Consider the following 25,701-nt stretch of genomic DNA (forward strand, 5'->3'; position numbering starts at 1 on the left):
CGCCATTTGTAGGCACCTGTCATGTTAAGGCTGCCTGTCCTTCTGACCCTAAGAATAGAGAACCAGACACAGTCTTGATGTATTTGTGCCCGTCATGCCAGGGACACCTTTGTTGACAGCAACAATAGTTGAGAAATGGGTGGGCCGAAACCCCTGACTAGTTTTGCCCTGGGCCCAAGAATTCCTGGTAATACTTGGGAGATTGGACTAGAAATGGTACCCATGGTAACAGTAGAGTACACCCTAAGTATATAAAGGGAGTTTTTCTACCCTCCACCTGGTGGGCACAGTCCTCTCAGCCAGGGCAAGGGATGTAGATGCCTAAGCTCCTGGGCAGTACCGGTGGCCTCTTCCATCAGTACCCGCTCCCAGCTCAGGATCCACATAGCGGCCCCTGGGTGCTACTAGGCTGCCAGGCGTTCAGCTGGCATTCCTCCCATGGTCACAGTTCTTAGTCCTGATGCAGTAGTAAGGAGCAGAGCCCTCAGTGGGGGGAAATGTTTGTACATTACCCTCTCTCTTTAGTGAAAGAAATAGAAATTCTTTAAACAGGAAGTCTGGCTTTATGGCTTATCACTCATTCGCATGCTTTTTTTTTTTAATTTTTTTATTTTTGGCTGTGTTGGGTCTTCGTTGCTGTGCGCAGGCTTTCTCTAGTTGCAGCGAGTGGGGGCTACTCTTTGTTGTGGTGCGCAGGCTTCTCATTGCAGTGGCTTCTCTTCTTGCAGAGCACGGGCTCTAGGCATGCAGGCTTCAGTAGTTGTGGCTCGCAGGCTCAGTAGTTGTGGCTCACAGGCTCTAGAGTGCAGGCTCAGTAGTTGTGGCGCACGGGCTTAGTTGCTCTGCGGCATGTGGGATCTTCCCGGACCAGGGCTCGAACCCGTGTCCCCTGCATTGGCAGGCCGCTTCTTAACCACTGCGCCACCAGGGAAGCCCTCATTCGCATGCTTTAAGCTGTTTGTTACAGGCCAGGAGGGGTGAAACATCCCCTTGGCATTCGGTAGAATCCTTCCTCCCCAGCAATCTCCACATTCTCTTTCTCTCTAATGGGCCGGCGGTCTGGAGGCTCTGCCCTGTGATCGTCCTGCCAGCAAGCGCGGGGCTCTGTCTGCTTCCTGAGGCTTTCCACCTGCTTTGTTCTGCTTGGCAGCCGAGGAGTTAAGGAAGCTCCGCACCGAAGCACTTCGTCCACCAGAAGGTCCTGAAGCAAAATCGTCTGGGATCAGATAGTCGCAGGCCGTTTCTCTCACTATGGCCTCCCTGAGGCCAGCTCAGGAAGATGAAATGTAGCCTAGTTTTAACTCTCTAACGTCTGACTCTGGCTGCTGTTGCAGATTGATCTCGTTCAGCTCCTATTGAAATCCTACTTTCACTCCTCAGTATCCGCCAGAAGCTTCTGCCCTCCAGCTTCTCACCCACTGACAGTCCTGCGGCCGCTCCCCATCACGGCATCTTTATTTATGAAGCACACCAGACTCGACGTGGCTCCTTCGAGCTGCCAAATGAAGCCGTTTTGTCTCTCAGTGTCTTGTCTCCCCATTTAAAGAAGAGTCTTTCACAGAGCAGAAAATGATAAATCTATTCCTGCTAAAGTGCCTTTCTGATTCTTTTTATTATTGTTATTATTCGTCCTCTATAGAAAGGAATCAGGACAGTGGAAACATTTTTATAAAATGACACTTTATCTCTGTGATTCACAATATAATAAAACCGTAAAGGCTCTGCCATGGTCATCTCCCTCTCCTTACACCTTATTGCTTTAATAATAAAAGCTTTTTTATGGCAAGAGAATAAAATTTTACTATCCAGGCAGTTTAGATCAAAGGAAAAGATGTGTTTTTGGAAGGATAAAGGGCACATCTGAAACGTGTGAGGTCAGCATGGGTTTTATGTGAGCTCAGTTTATGTAGAACACGTTTCATGTGTCTTCAGTCTGGTGCCCTCCTGAGGACTTTATCCAGCCATTTAAAGAACTTCCAGTGGTCAGCGAAAAGCCGATTAAAGAGTTCTGTGTTTCTGTCAAGTACGGAGGATCACCGTTGAAAAGCAAAAATGCCCCAAACCTGAATTGCAGATGATTAGTGGGGGGAAGTACAAATTTCAGTAATTTATTACTATCCCAATTTGCAAACAGAATCATTAACTAAATGTCTTGATTCTGAGCCAAACCCTGTGTGGTTTAGTGAATATCGTTGTACTTTTATTCATAAGCTTATGTCTCAAATGATTAGATTCTGTCAGTGACAAAAGTTATATAAATTTTTGCATAAAGATGATTTATATGCAGGCACTACAGTTTACCAATTAAGGAGTTTCACTATTGTTATGCCATAGAAAAATAAATATGCTGTCTTCCCTTCCATTCATCACTGTCAAGCAGTTTTTGTCGAGCAGCCCACCATAGTTGAAGAGCGTAACGTTGAACAGAAGTTTTCTAAAACTCTGTCAGAGCTTCTCTGAAGAAGGGATGATTAAGCAGAGACCTGAAGGAAGCCTCAAAGTGAAGGAGATGAAGAAAGGCAGGGCTGGGGAGGAGAGCTGCCCTCTAGCAGTGGGAAGGGCACGTGCCAAGGCCCTGTGGTGAGGGGGAATTAGAGCTCATACCTCCTGGGGTGTTGGGAAACTTCAGTGAGATCATTCCAGTGAGGCACTGGTGCTCTCCCTGATGGCCTCGCACAGTAAGCACTCAGGAGGTGTTAGTTACGAGCAGCTCTCATTTTGAGGCTGTCTACACAGTGCTATCTCAAAAGCCTGCATGTGACCTTTCTGCTTCTCCAGTAGGAATGGGGACAGTGACACTGCCTGTGATTTTTCTGTGACTCGTCTCCTCCCTCTGTGCCATTCCTCCCTCCTGCCCTCCATATCTGCTAACTCCCTACTGGGTTTTGCCCAGCGCCCTCCTCTTTTATCCAGCCTGCAGAGTTGTTCTGCATCAGGCAGCACTTCAGTGCGTATCTCTGTCCTGGGGTCTCTTAAGAAGATTCAGTGGGACTTGTAAATGGCACTGATGAAGTTACTCAGGAAGCTGGGTGTGACCCCCGGCACTGCGGGCATTTAGAAGGTGTGAGACACAGGGAATTCCCTGGCGGTACAGTGGTTAGGACTCTCTGCTCTCACTGCCGAGGGCACAGGTTCGATCCTTGGTCAGGGAACTAAGATCTCGCAAGCCACGAGGTGCGGCCCAAAAAGGTGTTAGATGCGGCCTTTCCTCTTGAACCTTTCTTTGGTCTGGCTCTCAGCTTGCTGTGATGCTGGTTCCTCACTGTCTGACAGCCTGCCAGAGGACCGGCCGGCCTCCGCTACTTCATCCTCTTCATCTTCCATATCCTCTTCCCTTAGTATTCCCTTCCACAAGCCTGCTGCCTTGAAAGGAAAAAAAAAAAAAATCCAGCGAAACTCTGAGGTGCACCTTATTGAGATTCTCATGGGAGGTCCTGGGGCGCTGCCTCGAGCTAGCACCTTGATGCTGGTTTGCATCCAGTTCATGAGTTCTGAGCAGGGTCCTGACTCAGCAGAGATCCCTTGGATTGCTTTTATGCATGAGTTTTGAAAGCAATCATACATAGCAGTGCTTGAATTACTAAGATGCTTGAGGACAGTCTTTTGCTGAAATACCCAGAGGAATGGAAGCATGGTTTGATGCCAACTTCAGAGGCTTTTCACATCCTCCAGTGGGCATTAAGCAGATTAACAATTTATTGTGTATAGCCTTCATCCCTCCTGTTGCTAGCCCAGGAGGCCGAAACTAACCATTGTGTGAATATCCACAATGTTTAATGTGTTAGACCTGGGGATACGAATTGCACCCCAAATGTCCATCTTGTAAACTCTCCGTGCACATAATTATATAACAAGTTTAATCAACAAAAATGCACTATAATCTTGTAGCTGGTAAAGAAATGAGCAAAGACCCCTTCCTACACCATCCTCCTCATCCAGCACACACAGAGGCTGCAGGGTCCGTGGCCTTGTTTGGGGACTGAGGGCGTGGGAACTACATGAGGCTGTCTTGGCACTCTCACTGTGGTCTGTCCCCTCCTGCCCCCTGAAGTCTAAAGATACCCCATCTTGTATCACGTGCATGTGTTTGCTTTGGTCGTGCACCTTGCATGCTCTCAAATCCTGGAGACTCTAATTACAGCCTTCTGGTTGATGGAGGGTGGGGAATCCTAATTTCTTCCTCCTGCCGTCATCATTTTCTTCCCTCTCCATCTGTTTTACACTATTTCCCCAGCAAGTTCGGCAGGTCCTCTCACCCTCTTCCTCTCAGCTCACCCAAAAGAATGGAGGCTCCGATGGCAGGAATCTTTTTTTTTTTTTTTATCCACAGCTGTATTCCCAGCTCCACCCCAACCTGGCACGTGGCAGGCACTCAGCAAATATTTGTCCAGTGGATGAATGTTTTGTCAGTCTCTCCAGAGACTGGAGTCTTCTAGTGCTCTTCGTGACATGTTCTGTACCGTCACCCCACACTTGTGCAACCCGGCTTCACTCCGTTGATTAAGAGAATGGAGCAAGTCTTACCTGACCTGTAGCCCATAAGTCAGCGGAGTCCCAGCCCCTTGGACTCCCGTTTCATGTCCGCTAGAAGTCAAAAGACCTAAGATTTGTGCCAGTTCAGGGAGGCAGGTGACGCCCAGCATTCTCATGCTCACTCTGCCTTCAGGCCGTTGCTCTTCCCATTCCTCAGCCCTGCACTGACCCAGACGTGAAACCCAGCCACTCCCTGTGTGTGTGTGTCTGTGTGCACACACACACACATTCAGACCGTCCACACCAAGCGTGGTGAAGGTCTGGACGTCCCAGGCAAGGCTCACATCACACGCCTGACAGCGGACACCTCACAGTAGCATATGTGGTCCTCCCGCTTCTGGAAGCTCCTTTGCTCACCCCACTACTGGTGATTTCTCCCAGCCCCTTCACCCTACACGGCTCCCAGCCTTCTGGCTGACTCTCTCTCTTTTCACCTCCTTTTCTATAGGGAATAAAAATTCAAAACATTTTCTCAGGCAGAATAGCTTAGCCGTGTTGTTATAATTTGGGCTCCTGACTCCAAATCTCTAGGTTCTCACCTTATCTCCCCACCAGCTTATCCATTAGCCTTGTTTTTCTAAACTAACCTAGAACTGCCCTCTCCAATCGCTTGTGGCTACGTTTGTGAACTTGACAGGAAAGCTAAGTATACCTCATAATCACAGGAGCACAAGCCTATTGACTTAACTCAGCATTTTGTACAATTAACGAATATATGCTGGTTTATGAATAGATGATCTCCGGAAAGAAACGCAAGAAGCTGGTGACAGTGGAGACCTCCAGGGAGGGGGACTGAGTAAACTGGGACAGAGTTTGGATAGAGACTTCCTTCTCGCTGTACACCTTGCTGTATCGTGTATTTCCTGTGTTTAAAACACACTGACATCATATGTGTTTAATGTCAATAAATAAGGTACAATTCTCTTGATGTGCCGGTTACACCAAAGTGGTTATAGCCAGTGACCTAAAGCCACATGCGTCATGGGCAGAGCTGATGTCTCTGCTTGATGGATTAGGCTTCGAGCCCAGTTCTGGAGAATTTGCCGTCCCTTGTTCACGTCAGCTCTTTCCATTAGGATTTCCTGGTTGGAAAGAGCCAAGCTCTTCAGCACATAGTCCTTACTCTCCAAGCGTTTAGGTTACATCATTTGGATGAGGAGGCCCACACTCCTAGAGATACACCCAGGAGCCACTTCGTACCTTGACAAATACTACAAAATATTTCCTCTTAAGGGGAAATAGATTTTCAACACACTTTAAATTTTAAGAATACATCTGATGGAGAAAAAAATGTACATCTGTTGGAACAATCTGAGTAGTAATAAATAAGGATGTTTTAAGGATAATAATTGCAGTGTATTGAAGCACATTAAATATGAGTTCACAATTAAACTATACAAACAAGCAAAAAAAAAAATCTCATTGGTTACTTTCGGAGGAACCAACTATCGTTTTGAAAACTGATAAATAAAAAGAGAGAACCAAGCATTTACCCTGCCTATGCAAACTGTACTTCATGATAACCAAATAGTTGGTAAAAGAAAATTTCTTTTTATGGAAGTTTTCGGTAAATAAACCAAGGAGTGAGAGAATCTGAATATCCTCATTTCTCAAATCCTCTTGATCTAGGCAGTGATCACCATAGCTGCTAATATCATAAAAAATAGAGATGTTCTTTGTATTTCCTGTACATGTATTTTGAGATGTATAAAGTTGAGTACCTTCAGGTTTAATTTTTTTTCAGGAGGAGTATTTATAAGTGTGTCCTGTCATGTGTCTGCTGATGGAAGTACATAACATAATTTCTCCTGAAATAAAAAACAAATCTGAATTTAATCAAATTTCTGTATCTCATAACAAATTTATAGAAAATATAAAGGAATGGGTTAAATAATACCATGGCCGTGGAGTTGCAAAATTCAGACCTTGGACAACTCTACAGGACCTGGTTTCTTTAACAAAGGAATTGCAAGGGAGGAAAAAGAAGAAAGAGAGATGGGAGGGAATGTATAGATTAAAACAGATTTAAGAGACAGTCAACAAATTGTCACGAACAGACCTTATTTAGATCCTGGTTCAAACAAACTGTTTAAAAAAAATGTATGGGGCAATTAGGAAATTTTGAATATTGAGTAGATATCTGATAACATTAAATTATTGTTCATGTTTTTAGGTATTATAGTAATACTATGGTTATATTCCCCAAAAGTCCTTATCTTTGAGATACCTATATTGAAATACTATGGTTGAAATGAAAATTTTAAAAATCTGGCATCTGTGCTTATTTACACATAAAAATCTGTGAAAGGATACATAAGGGATTTGTGATGATGTGTTGATTCTGGAAGGGGAGCAAGGAGTCAGGATGGGAGAGAAATGAACTTTTGGACAGAAAATTATTACTTTTGCAGGTAATACCTTTTCAAAGGATTAACCAAAAATATATTAAATATAATGGGAAAAAAGTTAACCTTGAAAGGCTTATTTGGGGGAATGAGAAGGCATAGACTCATTATAGAGCATGTGGATGGATTGACCCAGAACCATATTTCTCAAAGTGGGTCCTAGGACCCTCTGCATCAGCATTGGGCCCACCTCTCTCCCTCCCAGCCCAAATCTGGGAGAGTGAAGCACAGAGACATTTGAGAATTACAGGCCTTGATAACCTGGGTGCCACCTTTTAAATACTTATTATATTGTTTTGGAACTTCAAAAATTCATAGGGCAAAAATACTCCCAAATTGAAATTCAAAGCAGTGCAATTCTGAAAGTCTGAAAAGGCTTTTTTTTTTAGATTTGCTGACAATGATTTAATCAGCAGATGTCACTGTGTAACACTGGGAGCATCCCTTCCATGTTGCCTCGTTTTTGGAAAGGCAGAGTCTGCTGCTGGCAATGTAACATAGAAATATTTATGGTAATCTTGTATTTTGTTTAATGAAAATAATTTTTCTTTTACTTCCAGTGCTTATTAAAAGTTTATCTTTGATTAAGCATTCTTTGCTTTTGTTTTTGTTTTATTCCCCCAGCATCATTGACAAAGAAGTTTCATTAATGGCAGAAATGGATAAAGTTAAAGAAGAAGCCAGTAAGTAGACACATGGTTGTTTGATTAGGAGCCTCCCAATCAGAAGTAACCCATAGGTCAGATTGACAATGATATAGATTCTGAGTGGGGTCCAAAAGGATGGAGTAGTAGCACCCACTGAGCGGAGGGCAGAATAGGCATGCAGCAAAGAATAGGTGCCAGTTGAGTTTATTTAAAGTCCAGGGAGACTTTTGTGCCTATAGAGGACTACTTATAGTTAATTGGGTTTAAAATGACATTGAATGTAGTATTAAATTTTAAAACATAAGTTTTTATGCCTTCGCAACTTACAAATCTTGCTATACTACTTATACAATCCTTTTCACTTGTTCTTTCAACTAACTCAAGTTTACCAAATTAAGTTCCCCGAAAAAATGTGTTCTATTTGAAAGTTACTTCAATTCCCCTTAACATTTTGAATTACATTTGTAAATTTAATATATCTTATTTTTTTCAAGCACTTCGGATACCTGACAAGGCAAACTCACAAACCTAACCAGCAAAGTATTCCAAGCTCTTAAGCAACTCTTATAAGATTAATAATTCAAACTTAGAGATGTACTAAATGAAGTTCTCTTAAAACACTCCAATTCTGTTTACAAACTCAGCCAAATTCACTAACACCTGCCAACTTAACACCTCAGAAGAAAACCAGTTACGTGTTTGAAATCACAAGTGAGCTTGCGTAATATACAGAATACTCTCTATTTAAATAATGAACACACGCAGACAATCTTGATCATTGCAAAGCCTTTTCTGAATTTAACACAAAATATTAGTACTCTGGGTTTGATTTATTTTACTATTTTTATACCTATTTCTAAACCTTTCCACTGCTGTAAAGTTACTCAACAGCCATTAGGGTGGATTTGCCATCTCAAATAGGCTGAGGTTCATGGGTTGGAAATTTCAACTGAGACAAGATTGCTCAGTCAGATTCAACGCAAGTGTACATGCTGATCCCTCTTTTATTTTTAAATTCATTTGCTATGTTAATGGGAGCCCTAAGACCATTTTTTTTTTCTTTTTTTTTTCCCTAAGAGCATATTTTTCAGCTGGGATTTAGTTTTACAATCCGTATCTCCGAGGCATTTTAAGTTCTTCATCCTTACCCAAATCTTATCTCATAAATTGGATAAATGGCAGTCTGCACCCCCAGCCAGGTTTCAGCTAAATTCCTTTACTTTTGACTTCAGTGCTTTCCTTTTTATCGGTGAAGGATCAGACCAGATTCTTCATTCTTTTAATATTTTTCTTGCCTGGCCCTTGGCCATAAATTCAGTAGTTATTTCGTGGAAAATAGCTATCATTATATTTGTTAGACAATTTTTCCAAATAATTTTAAACAATGTTTTAGAATCTAAAATACAGCAGGTTTTATTAAATAAAACTAAATGTGATCCAGGGTTAAGCTGTGGAATATTTAGATAGTTAACACAATACCTTTGACTGTGAGATTATTTTATTTTATTGAAATTTGTTGACTTCTTCAGTAGCAGTAGATTACCCCATGACTTGGGATCTTCCCTGTTTCTCAGGTACAGCTTATTTTCCCTTTTCAGTTTCATATCCTAATGATAAAAATGTAACAGCCAACACAAACACAAATGTTTCTTTAGCACCAAATAGAAAGTTACTAGCACATCACTTTCTCAGAGGTTAACAGAGTGCCTCAGATTTCAAGTGCTCATTCTTCCTTCTTGGGACAGTAGTATTCAGTCCCAAGACCCGTGGAATTTGGGCATCTCTGGAGAGCATCCCCATTTTTAAAACTCATTCAATCCGTAAACATTGACTGTGTGCTTCCTTATGTGCTAAGCACTGGCAGAGAGAGGGACAAACCAGCAAACAGATAAATCTGGGACCTGCACTCATGGAGCTTTCAGGCTAGCTGAAACGGCTAGCTTGGTTGACAGGGTTCCCCTAACTTCAGGAATTGGTCTTGGTTTAGAACTGCCCAGCGCCCTGGGGAAACCAATTTGCTTACCTTGGAGGTGAACAGAAATGAAATCAAATCCAGGTTCCACCCATTTACTGGCTGTGTGACATTGAACTATTTTGTGAATTTCTCAAAGTCACGTTCCTAATCAGAAAAGAGGGCATAAGAAGAGTGTCTATATCAAATAGTTATTAGCACAGTGCCTGACATGGTGTGTATAAAAAGGGGAAAGCTCATCTTAGTAGAGAGGTTAGTCCAACCCCTCAGAAAACAGAGGTCAGAGGGGTTATGCAGCCTCTCTCAGGTGACACACCCATGTCAACCATAAGTCTTCTCCATCGATAGAAAGAACCATTGAATTTCTCCCCACAAAGTGCTGAACTGTCTTTACAACCACCATTTTGAGCTTCCTTATCTATGGTCTCAATAGTATTTTCCACGTTTTCCATTTCCTGCACGTGATATAAACCATATTTCCCCAATTATAACATAAGCTCCTATATCCCTCATGGCACCTAACACAAAGCTGAGAAGATTGTGGGTACTTCATTGTATTTCTTAAAAGAATTATTGTAATTAATTCAGTATCTACAGGCTGTGGAATCCAGTATTAGTGAACGTGAACGTAATTGCAACAAGAGGGAGGTATATTCTAGATAAATATATCTCACTTTAATAATAGTATTTGTGGGCTTCCCTGGTGGTGCAGTGGTTAAGAATCCACCTGCCAATGCAGGGGGACATGGGTTCAAGCCCTGGTCTGGGAAGATCCCACCTGCCGCGGAGCAACTAAGTCTGTGCGCCACGACTACTGAGCCTGCGCTCTAGAGCCCGGGAGCCACAACTACTGAGTCCACGTGCCACAACTACTGAAGCCCACACACCTAGAGCCCGTGCTCCACAACGAGAGAAGCCACCACGATGAGAAGCCCGCACACTGCAAGGAAGAGTAGCCCCCGCTCGTCGCAACTAGAGAAGGCCCACGCGCAGCAACGAAGACCCAGTGCAGCCAAAAATAAAATAAATAAAATATATAATTTTTTTTTTAATTTTAAAAAAATAATAGTATTTGTAGTTAGGGTTTTTTAGGGTACTATTCTAAACAGTTCACATAGGTTATTTCATTCTGTTCCACAATAACCCTGTGAGGGGTATATGATTATTACATTTTATAGATGAAGAAAGTAAGGATGCTGTCGTGCTATGATCTCAAACTTTGCCTGCCCAGGGAATGGGAGGCCTAGACAGGTGTGTTCTCGGAGTGTCAAATTTACTAGAGGTGGGAAGAAAACATTACTTTATACTAACAGGAACATAGATCTATTATGAAGTAAAATGCAAAATTCACAAGAATTTTTAAGGAATTAAAAGGATTTTAAAGAACCTTTGTGCTTGAAGAGCTACTTGGGCCCCAGCTCCTGGCCCCCCACCCCCCAGGATTTCAGGTATACCCTCTGCTAAGACATATTATTCGAGAAGCCCTAAAATTTTCCATGGTTCAAGTAGTAAGAGCAAGCTTCTAATGTGTTCCAGAAACTTGAAGGAAATTATAAATCCTACTGAGCGAATGGATTTCAGCATACCAGATACTGTTTATAAAACTACATAAATAATACTAATCGAGTGTTGAATGCAGTGAAAATCTAAAGCCATATGGGACTGTCTCCCTCTACAAATTTCCAAAAGGATGGTGCTTTCAAAACATACTTACTATTCTATTTTAAATTATAGGATCAATGAATTTTAGGAACTGATCTGTTTTGGTTTTGCTTTCTGTTTCTGTGATTGATGTTTTTGAGGTGAAAATGTTGGCTTCCCCCCAGAGAATATTGGCTTTTGATCTCAAGTTTTAGGACTTTTTCATAATGAAAGTCTTTGAAATGTTAATGAGACTATATGTAAAACTCATCCCAACACTTGCTGATGCAAAGTATTCATTCCCATGCACATTTGCATGATTGTAAACTCAGAATTTATTGGTGATCTTGCACCTGCATTTCTATTTTAGGGCCCATTTATATCTGTTTCTACAAAATCTTTTGTTTGGTATGAATGCCCAAGTTCTACTTAATCACAAAGAACAATTACCCCTAATTGTCACCAGTCCCACAAATGATCTGTTAAGAAAAGTCAGATCTGTTTATCCATGTAGTCACTCAGGGTCTGTTGACCCCTTTACTAGCTGCTCATCAAAGCTGGGCCCTCAGAATTCTTATTTATCTTACTTTGCAAGAGGAAAGTACCTCATTTCATCTTCCTACTCGAGAATCATTTTCTCATTCTCCAGGCTTTAGTCCCATGCATATGTTGAATTATAATGGAAAATAAATAATCAGTCAAAGGTATGAGTCCTAGATATTCTCAAGTGGCCCCTGTAGAAAAGGAACTTCTGCCTTTCTTTGCATATTCCTTTTAAGTAATGCGTTGATTCATTCTTTGCATATTCCTTTTAAGTAATGCATTGATCCATTCGTTGGAATCCTTCATTCAGCAAACATATTGGGCATCCACTGTGTACCAGGCCCTAGGTATCCTGGACACAAAGAACTAAATGTGCAGTTTTTGCCAGGACTAGAGATGCCTGCTGTAGCCAGAAGTAACAATATTTTAAGAGCAACCAGAAATCCAGCTTTTGAATGGAATCACTTAACTTTCAAGTGTGGGTGATTTATTTGTAAAACTAATGTGTGGACCAAACAAAATATATGTACCCTGTCACTGAAAGTGATAGCTGGCTACCTTTTTGTGACCTCTGGTCTGACTGGGTAACCTGGGACATCACTCAGTAATACATTTTCTATGTTCAGATGAAAATTCCTTACACTCCCATCATCAGGACGAGTTTTTCACTAGCTTCTCTGTACTCTGAAATGCTACCAGGCACAATTTAGTCTCTGCCCAGCTACCTGGAATTGTAAATGGGAGGCAGGGGGCGTCCTGGTAAATAATCAAGTATGATTAGTATAGTTTGGCAGATGGTTAGGCTTTATGAGTTATAGATTAGTTATTTTATTGACATCTCAACATTGGTATCAGCACAGAAAGATATTTCTCATCCTGTCTGAGGAATGGCTTATGGTTTGCAGGAAATCTTAACTCTTGATTGATTCTGAACTTCTTTTCGGGCTTTTGTAGCGACTATTTTTGACATTTATAAATTAAGAACTCTTAAAATCAGAAAGCACCTTGTTTGGGCATTGTGCTGTGAATCTGGTCTAATAAAGCAGTTGACCCTTGTTCAGCCAAGAATGGAACGTGAATTCCATGTGCATATCGTATTAGTTAGATGGACTTTTCTTTTGTTATAACTCAAAATCTTTGTCCAAAAGAAATGAAGGCAATTCATATGTGACTGGAATGAGAGAACTACAAATCTTATCTATTATAAAATCAAACTTCTTGTTTAAATCTCACCCAATGTATTTGTATTCATTGCCTTTGGGCTCCATGGTCTTTTGGGAAATACACACACACACACACACACACACACACACACACACACACACAAATTAACCTGTGGGCTCCTACATCTACTTGAACCTTTAGTAGTTCATCTGACAGGTGTGTGAAATGTGATGCCGAGAATTCCCTTGTGACTTCGCTGCATGTGCAGATGCTAAAGAGTGCACATGAATTCAGCTTAAGCAAGCTTTGACTCACCCTTGAAATTTTTCCATTGTAGACACTTATAACAAAAACTCTGGTCTACAACTTCTCTCTGGTTGCAAAATGGAAACATATCTACAGAGTAGCAAAAGCAGAGGCACTTTTTAGCTCACAAAAAGCTAATAAAGGAAAACTTTTATGTCATCTTTCAATAACACAGCTAGTTGCCCTAAATGAATATGTGTTAAAGTTCAGAGGGTCTGATGTTGTCAGAATTTAATAGTACAGCACATACAGAGTAATGGTTTTTGCTTAGTGGACTCAGTGTCTTTGCAATATCATTCAGATAGGATTTTAATGTTTTTTTTTTTCTTCTTGGAGATAGTTGTTCTGAGTAATGCACAAATCTAAAAGTCCAAACTAAGTGAGTGAGATCAGATGCCAGTGGGGAAAATGAAGAAGATTGTGGGTGTACAGTGAATCAGAAAGGACCGTGTTTGGTTTGGGGCTTGGTGGATAAAGACATAAGGAAATGAGTGGTTGGTGATGAGCACCAAGGGCCAACCCACCTCAGTGACCAACTCAGAAAACAGCCACGGCCCAACGAAGCGATCAGTCTGCAGAGAGAGAACTGATCCAAGAAATTAGGTCGTTTAATATGTTTACATCTTTGGCCTTAATGTATTATTCCTTCTTATCTGGCAGTGGAAATCCTGACTGCTCGTCAAAAGAAAGCAGAAGAACTAAAGAGACTTACTGATCTAGCCAGTCAGATGGCAGAGATGCAGCTGGCCGAACTCAGGGCAGAAATTAAGGTCAGTTCTAAAATATCACAGCCTGAACCCTGAGCCAGAGTTCTGATCCCCTTTATGTTTGTTCTGCATCCATAGAGCGCTGCTCTCTGAGGACCTAACATCAGACACCCAGCTGTCTTTCACAGGGTTGAACTCGAGAATACAGAAGGGTTAAAGAACCACCTAATCACTGTATTTAAGTATACTATGTGTTAAAGGGCTATATCATTACAGAGGAGAGGTACAAGCTATTTTTTTTAGCCAGTGGAACTGACCCAAATAAAATGTATTCAACTGTAAATTATAGCTGGGAAGGGGGACATTATTTTCACCATATGTAATTTATGCATATGTATATAAACACACACACATGTGAACACACACTAAGTATGAACTTAGTATAACAGTAGGGATTCTAAAGAATGTACAATATGTGGAGACTTCGTTCCTATATCCTTTTCTAGCTTACTTGCCCTTTTATTAAGAATACCACATACAAATACGTATTTAGTGGATTTCTTCAGTTGCATGCAACAGAAGCTGACCCTGGCTAACCTCAAGAACAAGGAGAACTGGAAAGGATATGAGGGTAGCTCACCAAAGCAGAGTGTGCTCTGAAGACGCCAGGTTATAATTGGGCAGAAATGTTGGCAGCAGTAATTACCAGACACTCTTCAGGGCACCATCAGAGTGAGTGACCGCCAGATGTCATCACCCCTTGGGCCACCCCACTGGATTCAAATCCCAAACAGAGAGATTCTGATTGGCCTCCACTTGGGTCACATCCACCATTTGGCCAAGAGAGGTCTTGATTGAAAGACCCACCAACGCTGTGAATCTTGGAAACTGCATTGGGGTACAGTTACCAGAAGGAGAAATTGTTACCAAAAAGGCAAAAACAAGTATCTACAACAAAATAGGAAGTTACAGTTTATAAATTTTCCCTTTTCCTCATTTTCCCCAATACACTACACTAAACATACACACATGCACACACACTCCAGCTTCTGACCGACTTCTAGGGAACTAGCGTACTTTGAAGTCATATTTGTTGCTAGCTTTATAAGTAGGATTGTCTGCTCATCCCAGCATAAAATTGGTTGGGCATGGTAGAAAGTGGCAAGTGACTTTGGTCCCCTCCATCCTGGTTAGGCATAAAAGAGAGCCCTGTGGGGATGAGGATTTCCCCTGAAGGTCCTGAGAAGTTGTAGAGGTCTTTCCCTTCTCACCTGCTCTCCTGGTCTTTGTTGCCTCCAGCCAGTCAATTGCAGTGGCCTCCTGACTAGTCTTTCTCCATCCACTGTCTCCCTCCAGCCTGGTCATTCACCCTGAGACCAGAGTTACTAGAGCAGGTCTGGTCTCCCCCGCTATGGTCTCCTCTTCCCTTCAAACTAAAATCCACCACTGGACTCCAGTATATATTTATTATGGCCAGTGCTAATTAGTTTCAGTAGAACAAAACCCTTCGTCTTGTGGACACAGATGCACTTCTGATGTCACAGATGTTCCCTGGTCCCAAAGGAGATTAGAATGGAGAATGGGGCTGGTTGGCAGAACCCATCTTGATACCCAGAAAAACATCCTGGAAAGCAAAACAGACAAACACACACTTGTTTTGATAAATATGAAGTTGCCAGCTTCCTGGTCTACTGAAATCCACTCATCTTCCAAGCTTCACTTCTACCTATCAAAATCCCACTCTTCGTAAAATGGTTGATAGCACAGGCTTTGGAGTGCAACAGTCCTGCTCTTGCAACCTTGGATAAATTACATATTCTCTTAGATTCTTAGAACCTCGATTCCCCCTCTGTAAATTACAGTTAATGATAGTACTGACTTCATAATAATGTGATCAGATGAAAATGAGATTATCTGTTAAGAATTTGGCCCATGTCTGGTAAGTGTTCAATATTTTTTTAATGTTCCAGCTCACATGCTTCCTCTTACATAACTCGTTACCCATTCCCCTCAGTAGGAAATAATTTCTTCCTCTTTCACATTCCTAAAGCACCTACTACATTCTACGTTATATTGTATTTTGTGGTATCTGTCTCTCTTGCCATGTGGTAAACTCCCTGGTAGATCACAGAGGGACTGACTCATAGTTATTTCTGTATTGCTCACTCTGTCATCTACCCATAGATCTTAATTTTAAATGAACTGAAAAATAATCTCTTTCCCACTTCCTTTAACAGCACTTGAAATTCTACCATTCAAGATAATGGTTTCTAGTTATCGATACTGAAGGCTTTTTGGACTTCCTGGTACCCTTAAAATGGAGACAGACGTCTAGGAAGGATGACATGCTTTCTCATGAGGAATGATACCTTAGGAGGCCATTGGCCAGATTAGGAAGACTGCCAGAAGGCAATCCCGTAACTTACAATAGGACAGAAAGTGCTAGAAGGAGGGCGTGGGGTGCTAAAAGGTTTAAGTAGATGAGTCCAGACACACATTTTGCCTGTACAGACAGGACCTACACGTGTTTCCCAGAAGAAGGTGATCGTGCTCCAGGCAGGTCAAAACCAAGCCTGCTTTAACAGAGCCTCCCAGTGACAGAACAGAGCTGGCATGCTTCCCCACCTGGGGATGCTTTCACATCATCAGTGGTGGCGGGAGAGCAGAGAATGGGTCAGCAGCATGCCTCAGTCATTTCTGTAATCATGGGGCTCCTGTCTCTTCCCTACAGCACTTTGTCAGCGAGCGCAAATATGATGAAGAGCTTGGGAAAGCTGCCCGGTTCTCCTGTGACATTGAACAGCTAAAGGCCCAAATCATGCTCTGTGGAGAAAGTGAGTTTTGCATACTTGCTAAATAATTCTGTGTGCATAAGCCTGGTGCTATTTGGAGTTGATATCAGAAATGTCAGGTGTGCGGTCCCCCGGGGGGGCTGAAGTGAGGTCTAAAGAGATTTAATGATCTAAGGTCATGACACAAGTCGCTAAAAATGTCAAGATCTGAACTTCGAGTCTTCAAATGCCACTGCCCATCAGTAAATCCCCAGGATTTATTAAGCGGAACAGAACAGGTCAACTAGTTTATACCTTTCGCAAACTTTTCTTAAGCACTGCCAGATCAACTGCCTCTCTGATTTCAAACAGCCTGGCTCTATAGAGACCTGTTACAGGGAGAGGGAGTCTCCCTAACGAGTCTGAGAACAATGGGCTACTGTCGTGAAGGGCCCAGCTGTCGTGTGTGTGTGTGTGTGTGTGTGTGTGTGTGTGTGTGTGTGTCACACACGCTGCCCAGCAGTGCCTGACTGAGCCTCTCCCTTAATTAGAGCAGTTAACATGCAACAAAATTGGCTGATCCTTTTTCCCCTGCTCCAGCCCACCCACCAGGGGAGGTGGGAATGAGCACTAAAGTGCCTTCAAGGACGCCACAGGGAGGAAGGAATGACTGGTGAAGGACATGGAATATCTACAGCCTCGTAGTGAGCTGAAAAATTGAGATTTGGCTTCACTTTTTTTTTTCAAAGTGGAAATTGCATTTTTTTCTGAGTATAAAAAATATAAGCTTGGTCTAAAAGTTACAAACTATATAAAATAGAACATGACATTACTTTTGTGACTCCATCACACTTTTTATGCACATATAATCTACTGTGTGAATTATATAGCATACTTAATTATACTACATCATTTACTATACTATACCATATACATATATAGTAAGAGAATTTGCTTTTATCATTTCACAATATATGGCTGACATTTTTCCATGTCAATATATTTAACCCGTAACTTATTTAAATATAATTGGCATAATCAGTCCCTTGATTGTGGACATTTAGGTTGCTTCCAGTTTTTCACCATTAAAATAACACTGCTCTGAGCATCCTTGCTCACATATCTTTGGCAATTATCTGAATTTTTGACTGCATTTCTTTTAAATTATTTTTTTTCTATACACTCCCTCCCTTATGAATCTACCCCACTTGCCATTCTCCATCCCCAGATTTTGCCTCATCTCTAAAAAACCAGACTATCTGATTCACAGTTGGAAATTTAACTGCCCATCCTAGTTTCCACTCCAGCCTGATAATGGGCAAGACCCTGATGCCAAGTGACTCTGCCACCATCTGAGGAGGGGAGGGCGGTGCAGCGGCACCTGCTCTCCTCCAGAGCACTCCAGTGCCATCTAGTGGGAGGAACCATCCCTTACCAAATCCCAGGTGTCCACATTGGAAGCCAGCCTCCCTTGTTGGAGACAAGAGTCCTTGAAAGGCCCTTTTCTTCTCAGCTTTGTTGAGAGCACATGGAAAGCCCACAGCTACTGAACTGGAAATAGTAATGACCCCAATGAAAGTGAATCTAGTTAGCAAAGAGCCACTAAAATCCCCTCGTCATGTTTGGACAGTCCCCAACGTGCCATCACACCTTACCTGTAAAATGAAGGGACTAGAGATACATCCCTGTCCTTTCCATTTCTAATGTTCTGTGATCCCTACTCACACTCCAAACCCTCAGGAAGAATGCTAGGATTAAGTCTGATCCAACACAGGTAGCAGAGAAAATTGCTTTTAAAAACTGGTGACAATTTTTTAAGATTCAGAGGTCTTGCTGTCCAGACTGCCAGTCAAATTCTGGTGAACTATGAGAGGAAAGTCATGATTATATCCTTAAGTTGATTCCCTCTGGCCCTGATTCAGCATAATCACACAGAAACATCCCATCAAAAACCACCCCTTTCAAAACCAGCAGGAAAGGTGATAATAAAAATTGAACAGACCTGTCCGAGCCCTGCCGGGGATCTGTCTGATTAGCCTGTGTGGACTTTAGCACTGGAATTGTTGCAGATTTGCAGTGGGGCTGTAGAAAATGGAGTTGATAAAAGGCCAGATAATGTAACTCTAATGGAATATAGAAGATGCTTTGGGACATCTTTTGGGCCAGCAGGCCTGGCCGTAAGGTCAGGGGATATATACCACCCCGGGGTGACAAAATTCCTGACACCTGGCATCACCCCATTCTGAAGCTCTCAAAATATTGTGGCTCTGACCAGCCAAATGTCCGTGTACCTCTAGGTTTTTCTGCATCTCTGCAACACCAGCTGGTCTAGGGATATGACAAGAACGGCAAGAACAGGTTTGGTAATGGGGAACCCAAGAGGCAGAGTACCTTTGTGGACAGGGCTGAGAGGGCACTTCAGGGTTTCATTATCCCTCTTCCCTTGGTGGTTCTTGACCTAAGGAATAACATTAAAGGTGCTCAGATCTGTCTCATTTCCTACAGATGTCTCCCAACCTGAATGATTATGCTATTCAGTGATTCTCACAGAAGACATTTGGTGGTCTCCAAGCACCTAGGTGCTTTTTCAAATGATACCTTTCCAAAAAAAAAAAAACCAAAAACTTAATGTTTCCATGAAGCTCCTGCCAACTTCTCCATCTCCTAATGGGTTCCTGAGGCACAGCCCCTAACACCAAGTGCTTTCTTGTTGCAGTTACACATCCAAAGAACAACTATTCCTCAAGAACTCCCTGCAGCTCCCTGCTGCCACTGCTCAACGCTCACGCGACCACCTCTGGGAAACAGAGTAACTTTACCAGAAAATCATCCAATCACAACAAGCCCTCCGAGGGTAAAGCAGCAAACCCCAAAATGGCGAGCAACCTTCCCAGCACCGCTGACAGCTCTCACCAGGCTGTGCCGGCTAATAAGCAGGTAAACTGCTCCAGGGAGGCCACCTTGCCCTGCTTCCAGGAGTCCCGCAGACCCTAGTGCATTGCCTGGGCAAGAAACCACTCGCTTGCAGAGGAAGAAAACAGCCACCACTGGTCACACCCAGGCTCCGCCCACCCCCAGCAGCACCCCGACCTCCAGAGCCTCCATCTATCTGCCTGTCCGGCCTCCCAGAGCTCCCCCGGTCCATCCGGTCCCCATTTCATAGGCGCTGTCCCCTGTGGAGGAAGTGGTCTTCACACACTTGACAGCATCAGCAAAGAGTCCACCTAAATGAGACAGTGCTTCTCATGCCTTGAGTGCCACCCAGGTCCTCGTAACTGGCCCGCATGTGGAAGGGACTCACACAGACATGGGAACAAGATCCAGAACCTGGCCACTGACACCATTAGTGAGAAGAAATCCAGCACTTTTTTTTGTTTTTAATTTTTATTTATTTATTTATTTTTGGCTGTGTTGGGTCTTCATTTCTGTGCGAGGGCTTTCTCTAGTTGCAGCGAGCCGGGGCCACTCTTCATCGCGGTGAGCGGGCCTCTCACTATCGTGGCCTCTCTTGTTGTGGAGCGCAGGCTCCAGACGCGCAGGCTCAGTAGTTGTGGCTCACGGGCCTAGTTGCTCCGCGGCATGTGGGATCTTCCCAGACCGGGGCTCGAACTCGTGTCCCCTGCATTGGCAGGCAGATTCTCAACCACTGCGCCACCAGGGAAGCCCCAGCATGTTTTTTATGATCCTTTAACTCCCGTTTATGTCTAGTTTTTCTGTAAGAGGCCAAAGTTAGTTCAAACTGCTCTTTCTTCTCTTGGACTTTCAGTAAAGAGAATACATTTCAAAATGACATTATTAATTCTTATCTACTATGACCCTTTAAAATAGAAGTATCCAAAGGACAGTCTTCTCTCCTTCTGCTTCTCCACTATATCCTTGAGAAGTGATTTCCTCCTTATCATTAGAGAATGACCAAGAAATGGGATTTGGTGATTCAGAAGCTGGGAATGCTATAAAGACATTTTTCATGAGCTCTCAGAAAGAGAGCTTGAATAAAGAGACTTTTTTTTTTAAGCATTCCAAAATGCTGGTTTTCTAACAAGTGCCCTGTTGGATTTTGTGGTCTTGGTCTTTTAGAATTCTCATTAGTGACTCTGACAGGCATTTCTCTGGCCCCAGATGTCTTCATGAACTTTAAAATAGCACTTGGACAAGGAGTATTTCATACAGTCATAGATTCAAAATCATAATCAAATCTGTTTCACTTGTCTAAATACAGCTTCATAGCTTTTTTCTTTGCTTATTATTAAACCCCCTGCTAAAATTAAGTCTGAATTTCTCTGTCACAATTTTTTTAAAGGCAAAGGGGGCCAGATTAAATGCTGTCCACATAGATACTTTTTCAGTTCACTGTTTCATCATTTTCAGCAAAGCATTTCAGGCGATGGCCTGTTTAACCTTAAACATATATCTGAGCCTGAGAAGGGCCCTTGTGCTGGGTCCTGTGCTTTAGCATAAACCCTCGTGGCCCTCCCCCAGCCATGGCCCACGGCCCTCCCTATGGAGCGAGACCAAGATGTGACTACCCAGAATCTACGCTCTCCCTTCTGGAAAGTGCTCCAAATACTCGAGATCCTGGAATTCTATTCCCAGATAGCCCCAAGCCTACTCTCAGGGTCTGTTTGGACTACTTCCCTGGGTGCATCACCTTGAGGGCCGAGCTGACCACACTACCAGTTTGCACACCCCTAGGTCCAAAGGGCGATTATTTGTGGAGGTGGAGACGACGCTTAGGTGAGCAGGCTGGAGTGTCCACATTCCTGTGGGCACGGCCCCTCACAATGTGGGATGGAGCCAGAGGTAGGAAGAGACAATATTCAGACACATGGTACTTGGGCCTCTGCCTTTGTACTCTTGCCCTAGGCCCTGAGTTACTAGGGGCACGTCTGCCCTAAACCAATACCATCCAGTCACAATGCACAAATTAAGAACTTGATATATTTGTAACTCAAAAAATTACACATTTTAGTAATAGAGGTTTGATTTTCAAAAAAAGGTCTGTGTTCATGTAACAACCTGCTTATGAATCTTGTCTGGAGGGAATATGTGAAGTGGGAATGGCTCCACCACTTTCTAACTGTAGACCTTGGGCAAGTCCCTTAAACTCCTTATCTTCATTGATAAAATGAAGCGCATCATAGAACCTCTCTTAAAAGGTGGTGGCAATGGCAGATGAGGTGGCACAAGGTCAAGTGCCTCGTTTGGTGCCTGGCACACTTAAGCACTACATTACCTGTTGGCTGTTATTGACCTCAAGGAGTTCAGAAATCTTTCCCTTGTATGAAAACACACAGGCTAACCCACTGCTTCCTTTTTACTTATCCATTTATGTTCTTGGTTGCTGATTTGTTGAGGGTTGCCAGTTTTTCAGTCTGATGCTTCAAAATTCATTAGCTGAGAACTGCAAAAAGTTTAGAAAAAGAACTAATTATCTCTTTGAAAATACACATCACCTCTACATCTCACCAAGATCTACCAGAGACACCCCATCCCTGTATTTACCCAAGATAAGATTTCTGAACTATGGTATTTGTTTTGAAATAGAAAAGCTGCTTCAGAGACAAAAAATGACAAACAGAATTTTATGTTTTTCTTCATATATGTCATGAGAATTCATATACATAGTCTATAGAGAATGTCCCAGAAATGTTTATGGTAGAGAATCATCGTTTCCCTGCCTCTGTGTTACATTTCATTCTGTTTTATTTCAGGCATACTTTATGGGGTTTATTTGTCCTGCTTCTGGAATTGTCTCTCTTAACACTTCTGTAACCTCTCTTTCAACATCAGTGATTTTATTTTCTTGGCGTTCCATTTACAAGACAGTCCGCTGTTCTTTTAAGCTCGAGGATTCTAGCAGCTTGACCTCATTTGCATGTTGTCACATTCTTCTGGGGTGTAAAAAAGCTTACCTGTGACCTAGAGATTTGGTTTCCCTGATGTCTACTGATGTCATCTGAGGTTTGTTGGCATCTAATACTTACCTCTTTTTTTTTTTTTTTTTTTTTTTTTTGGTAGAATGGGTCTTCTAGCCAAAGACGAAGATTTAATCCGCAGTATCACAACAACAGGCTAAATGGGTCTGCGAAGCCCCAGGGCAGTGGTAATGAAGCGGATCCGATGGGGAAGGGCAACAACCGCCATGAACACAGAAGACAGCCACACAACGGCTTCCGTCCCAAAAACAAAGGCGGCGCCAAAAACCAAGAGGCCTCTTTGGGAACCAAGACCCCCGAGGCCGCAGCCCATCCGGAAAAGCCCCGACGAAGGCAGCACGCTGCAGACAACTCGGAGGCCAGGCCTTTCCGGGGAAACGTCTCCAGGGTTTCACAGTGCAATCTCTGCCCCACGAGAATAGAAGTTTCCACAGATGCCGCGGTTCTCTCCGTCCCAGCTGTGACGTTGGTGGCCTGAGCTAGGAGAGAAAAAAAAAAAAAAAAAGCTGTTTTCATTCAGTTTCGGTTCCCTGCCCGAGGTGCTGACCCAATTCGCTGCCAAAAGAGAGTCAATCCGAATATACAAACCCTGTACGGCTGTGTCATCCTCTCTTAATCATTTTTACTAATTCTAGTAATCAGCTCTAGCTTGCTTCATAACTTTCACGGCTTTGCTTGATCTGTTGGCGCTTTTTCTCATCCAGACATTGCAGCATTTTAGCCAGGCGGTATTTACTCATTTGTTAGGAAAATCAAGATGTGGCTAAAGATCAGAGGCTCAGTAGCAACCTATGTTGTAGCAGTGATGTCAGTCCATTGATCGTCTTTAGAGAGTTAATGTCGAAAACAAAATTCTTATTGATCAGACAAACAGGATCTGCTGAAGACACATGCGCTTTTCTAGAGTTTAACATCTGGTGTTTTTCTGAAAAAAATATATATACATATATTGCTTTATTTGAAACAAATTAAAATATGCTGCATTTGACACCTGGCTTGTTTTTCTTCTTTTTAATTTATGCCCACTTTATCATCCAGTGTACTAGGTAGTACTTTCAAGAAAACTTTAGAGACTAGAAGTTGTGGCACAGAGCTCTGTACAATACTGTTTCTCTCGGGACGGGTAACCTTTTGGAAAAAACAATGGCCCTGCCAGTACGTTACACACATATAGATGGATGTGCACCCCGATCATCTTAGACACAACATGGTAGTTTGGAAACCTTCGTTGCAAGTAATATAAACCTTAGCCTCGTTTAAACAATAAAGCAAATGTATTGGTTTAGTGGCTGAAAAGCCCAGTATCAAAGTATGCCTTGGGTCCAAATGCATCAGGACTCTAGCTCCTTTCTCCTGGTTATCTCAGCTCTCCCTTCCTCCTTAGGCTGACACTGTGTTCAGAATGGTGGCAAATAGCTGCCTCCTAAGAGTCATGTCCATCCCCACACTGTCCGGAAGAAAAGAGATGCTCTCCAGGTAGCGTCCACGTGGAGCAAGGGTCTTTCTCAAAAGTCCCAGTGGGGGCTTCCCTGGTGGTGCAGTGGTTGAGAATCTGCCTGCCAATGCAGGGGACACGGGTTCGAGCCCTGGTCCGGGAAGATCCCACATGCCACGGAGCAAATGGGCCCGTGAGCCACAATTACTGAGCCTGCACGTCTGGAGCCTGTGCTCCGTAACGAGAGAGGCCGCGACAGTGAAAGGCGCGCGCACCGCGATGAAGAGTGGCCCCCGCTCGCCGCAACTAGAGAAAGCCCTCGCACAGAAACGAAGACCCAACACAGCCAAAAATAAATAATTAATTAATTAATTAATTAATTAAAAAAAAAAAGTCCCAGCGAAGGTCTTGCATATCATTGGCCCAGACTGCTGGTAGGCTTGTCCCTCAACCAATCAGCAAATGACATGTGCTAATTAGCATAGACTAATCAGAGCCCACCCCCAAGCTGGCTTGTGGCCGGCTGCCCGGAAGCACAGGGGCTGTGTGGAGCCGGGCTCCTGTTACCTGAGGAAGGGAGAAGGGATACTGGGGGCCCACACCCCGAGTAGCCCCAAGTCCCCTGTCTTGGAGGGCAAGGCAGCTCAGTTTGGCCACTGCTTCCATCGAAATTCCATGTGTCCTACAGATTTGTTGGCCTCTTTCAAGTACAAATGCTTGTTTTCAACTCAAAGTTAACATTTTTTTCTGGCAGCCCAGGTTCAGTGGTTCTCTGCCACAGAGCAGCCCCGAGCACCTGAGCCTGCCCACCACGCAAGCGTCCGTTTCTTCTTTTGCCAAGTGCAGGGAGGATGTTTGCTGTCTCTGGAGAGAACCTTCTGAGGTCTCTGGGTGTACCCAGAGATTTAATAGGAATTCTATTTTATTTTTGAATTTATTTTTTTTTATACAGCATGTTCTTATTAGTTATCTATTTTATACATATTAGTGTATATCTGTCAATCCCAATCTCCCAATTCATCACACCACCACCCCCCGGCCACTTTCCCCCCTTGGTGTCCATATCTTTGTTCTCTACTTCTGTGTCTCTATTTCTGCCCTGCAAACCGGTTCATCTGTACCATTTTTCTAGGTTTAATAGGAATTTTAAATGTTAAGTCACATTCCAGGAAGGAAGGAAGGTTTGTTCGTTCAAATAAGAAAGATAAATGTTCAGGACTGCAATCTCCGTTTATTCCATCTGAGGCCCTGGATTTATATTTTATAAGACAGGAAGACTTTGCACAAATTTTGTGTACCAAGATTTGGCTCACCACGGAAAAATGTCAGTTTAAATGTAACAGCTTTAAAGATGAGTCAAATGATTCTTGCAACAGGAAAATGACGGGTTTGCCAGGTCAAGAGCACACCTGCCTTTGTCAGGGTGGACACTCCACCCTCAACCTTGACACACCCATCATGCTGTTCTTGGGGTTAAGAAAGCTCAGCCACATTCCTAAGCACGTAGCAAACACTCCGGGTCAGTGAAAAGAAACAAAAAAGAACGCTAAGAAATATTCAGACCTGTTTACATTTTTTTCCTAGATTTTTGCCTTTCTTGTAGACCCTGGGCGTGTAAGCATTCACAATGTGCATCTTTGA

At 43.0% G+C, this 25,701-nt stretch overlaps 1 protein-coding gene across 5 annotated transcripts in view; it reads left to right on the forward strand.

Annotated features, from left to right (window-relative positions):
• Positions 1–23,613, forward strand: part of SPATS2L (spermatogenesis associated serine rich 2 like) — a 166,608-nt gene extending 142,995 nt beyond the window's left edge. For all 5 annotated transcript variants that reach the window (XM_007190488.3, XM_057550926.1, XM_057550924.1 and 2 more), the window contains 5 exons: positions 7,563–7,621; positions 13,872–13,981; positions 16,650–16,752; positions 19,406–19,626; positions 22,708–23,613. In XM_007190488.3, the coding sequence (XP_007190550.1) occupies positions 7,563–7,621; positions 13,872–13,981; positions 16,650–16,752; positions 19,406–19,626; positions 22,708–23,103 (889 nt within the window). In that variant the 3' untranslated portion in view covers positions 23,104–23,613. The remainder of the gene's footprint in view (positions 1–7,562; positions 7,622–13,871; positions 13,982–16,649; positions 16,753–19,405; positions 19,627–22,707) is intronic.
• Positions 23,614–25,701: the final 2,088 nt, after the last annotated feature.

This window comes from Balaenoptera acutorostrata, chromosome 8 (assembly GCF_949987535.1).
Source record: "Balaenoptera acutorostrata chromosome 8, mBalAcu1.1, whole genome shotgun sequence".
NCBI lineage: Eukaryota > Metazoa > Chordata > Mammalia > Artiodactyla > Balaenopteridae > Balaenoptera > Balaenoptera acutorostrata.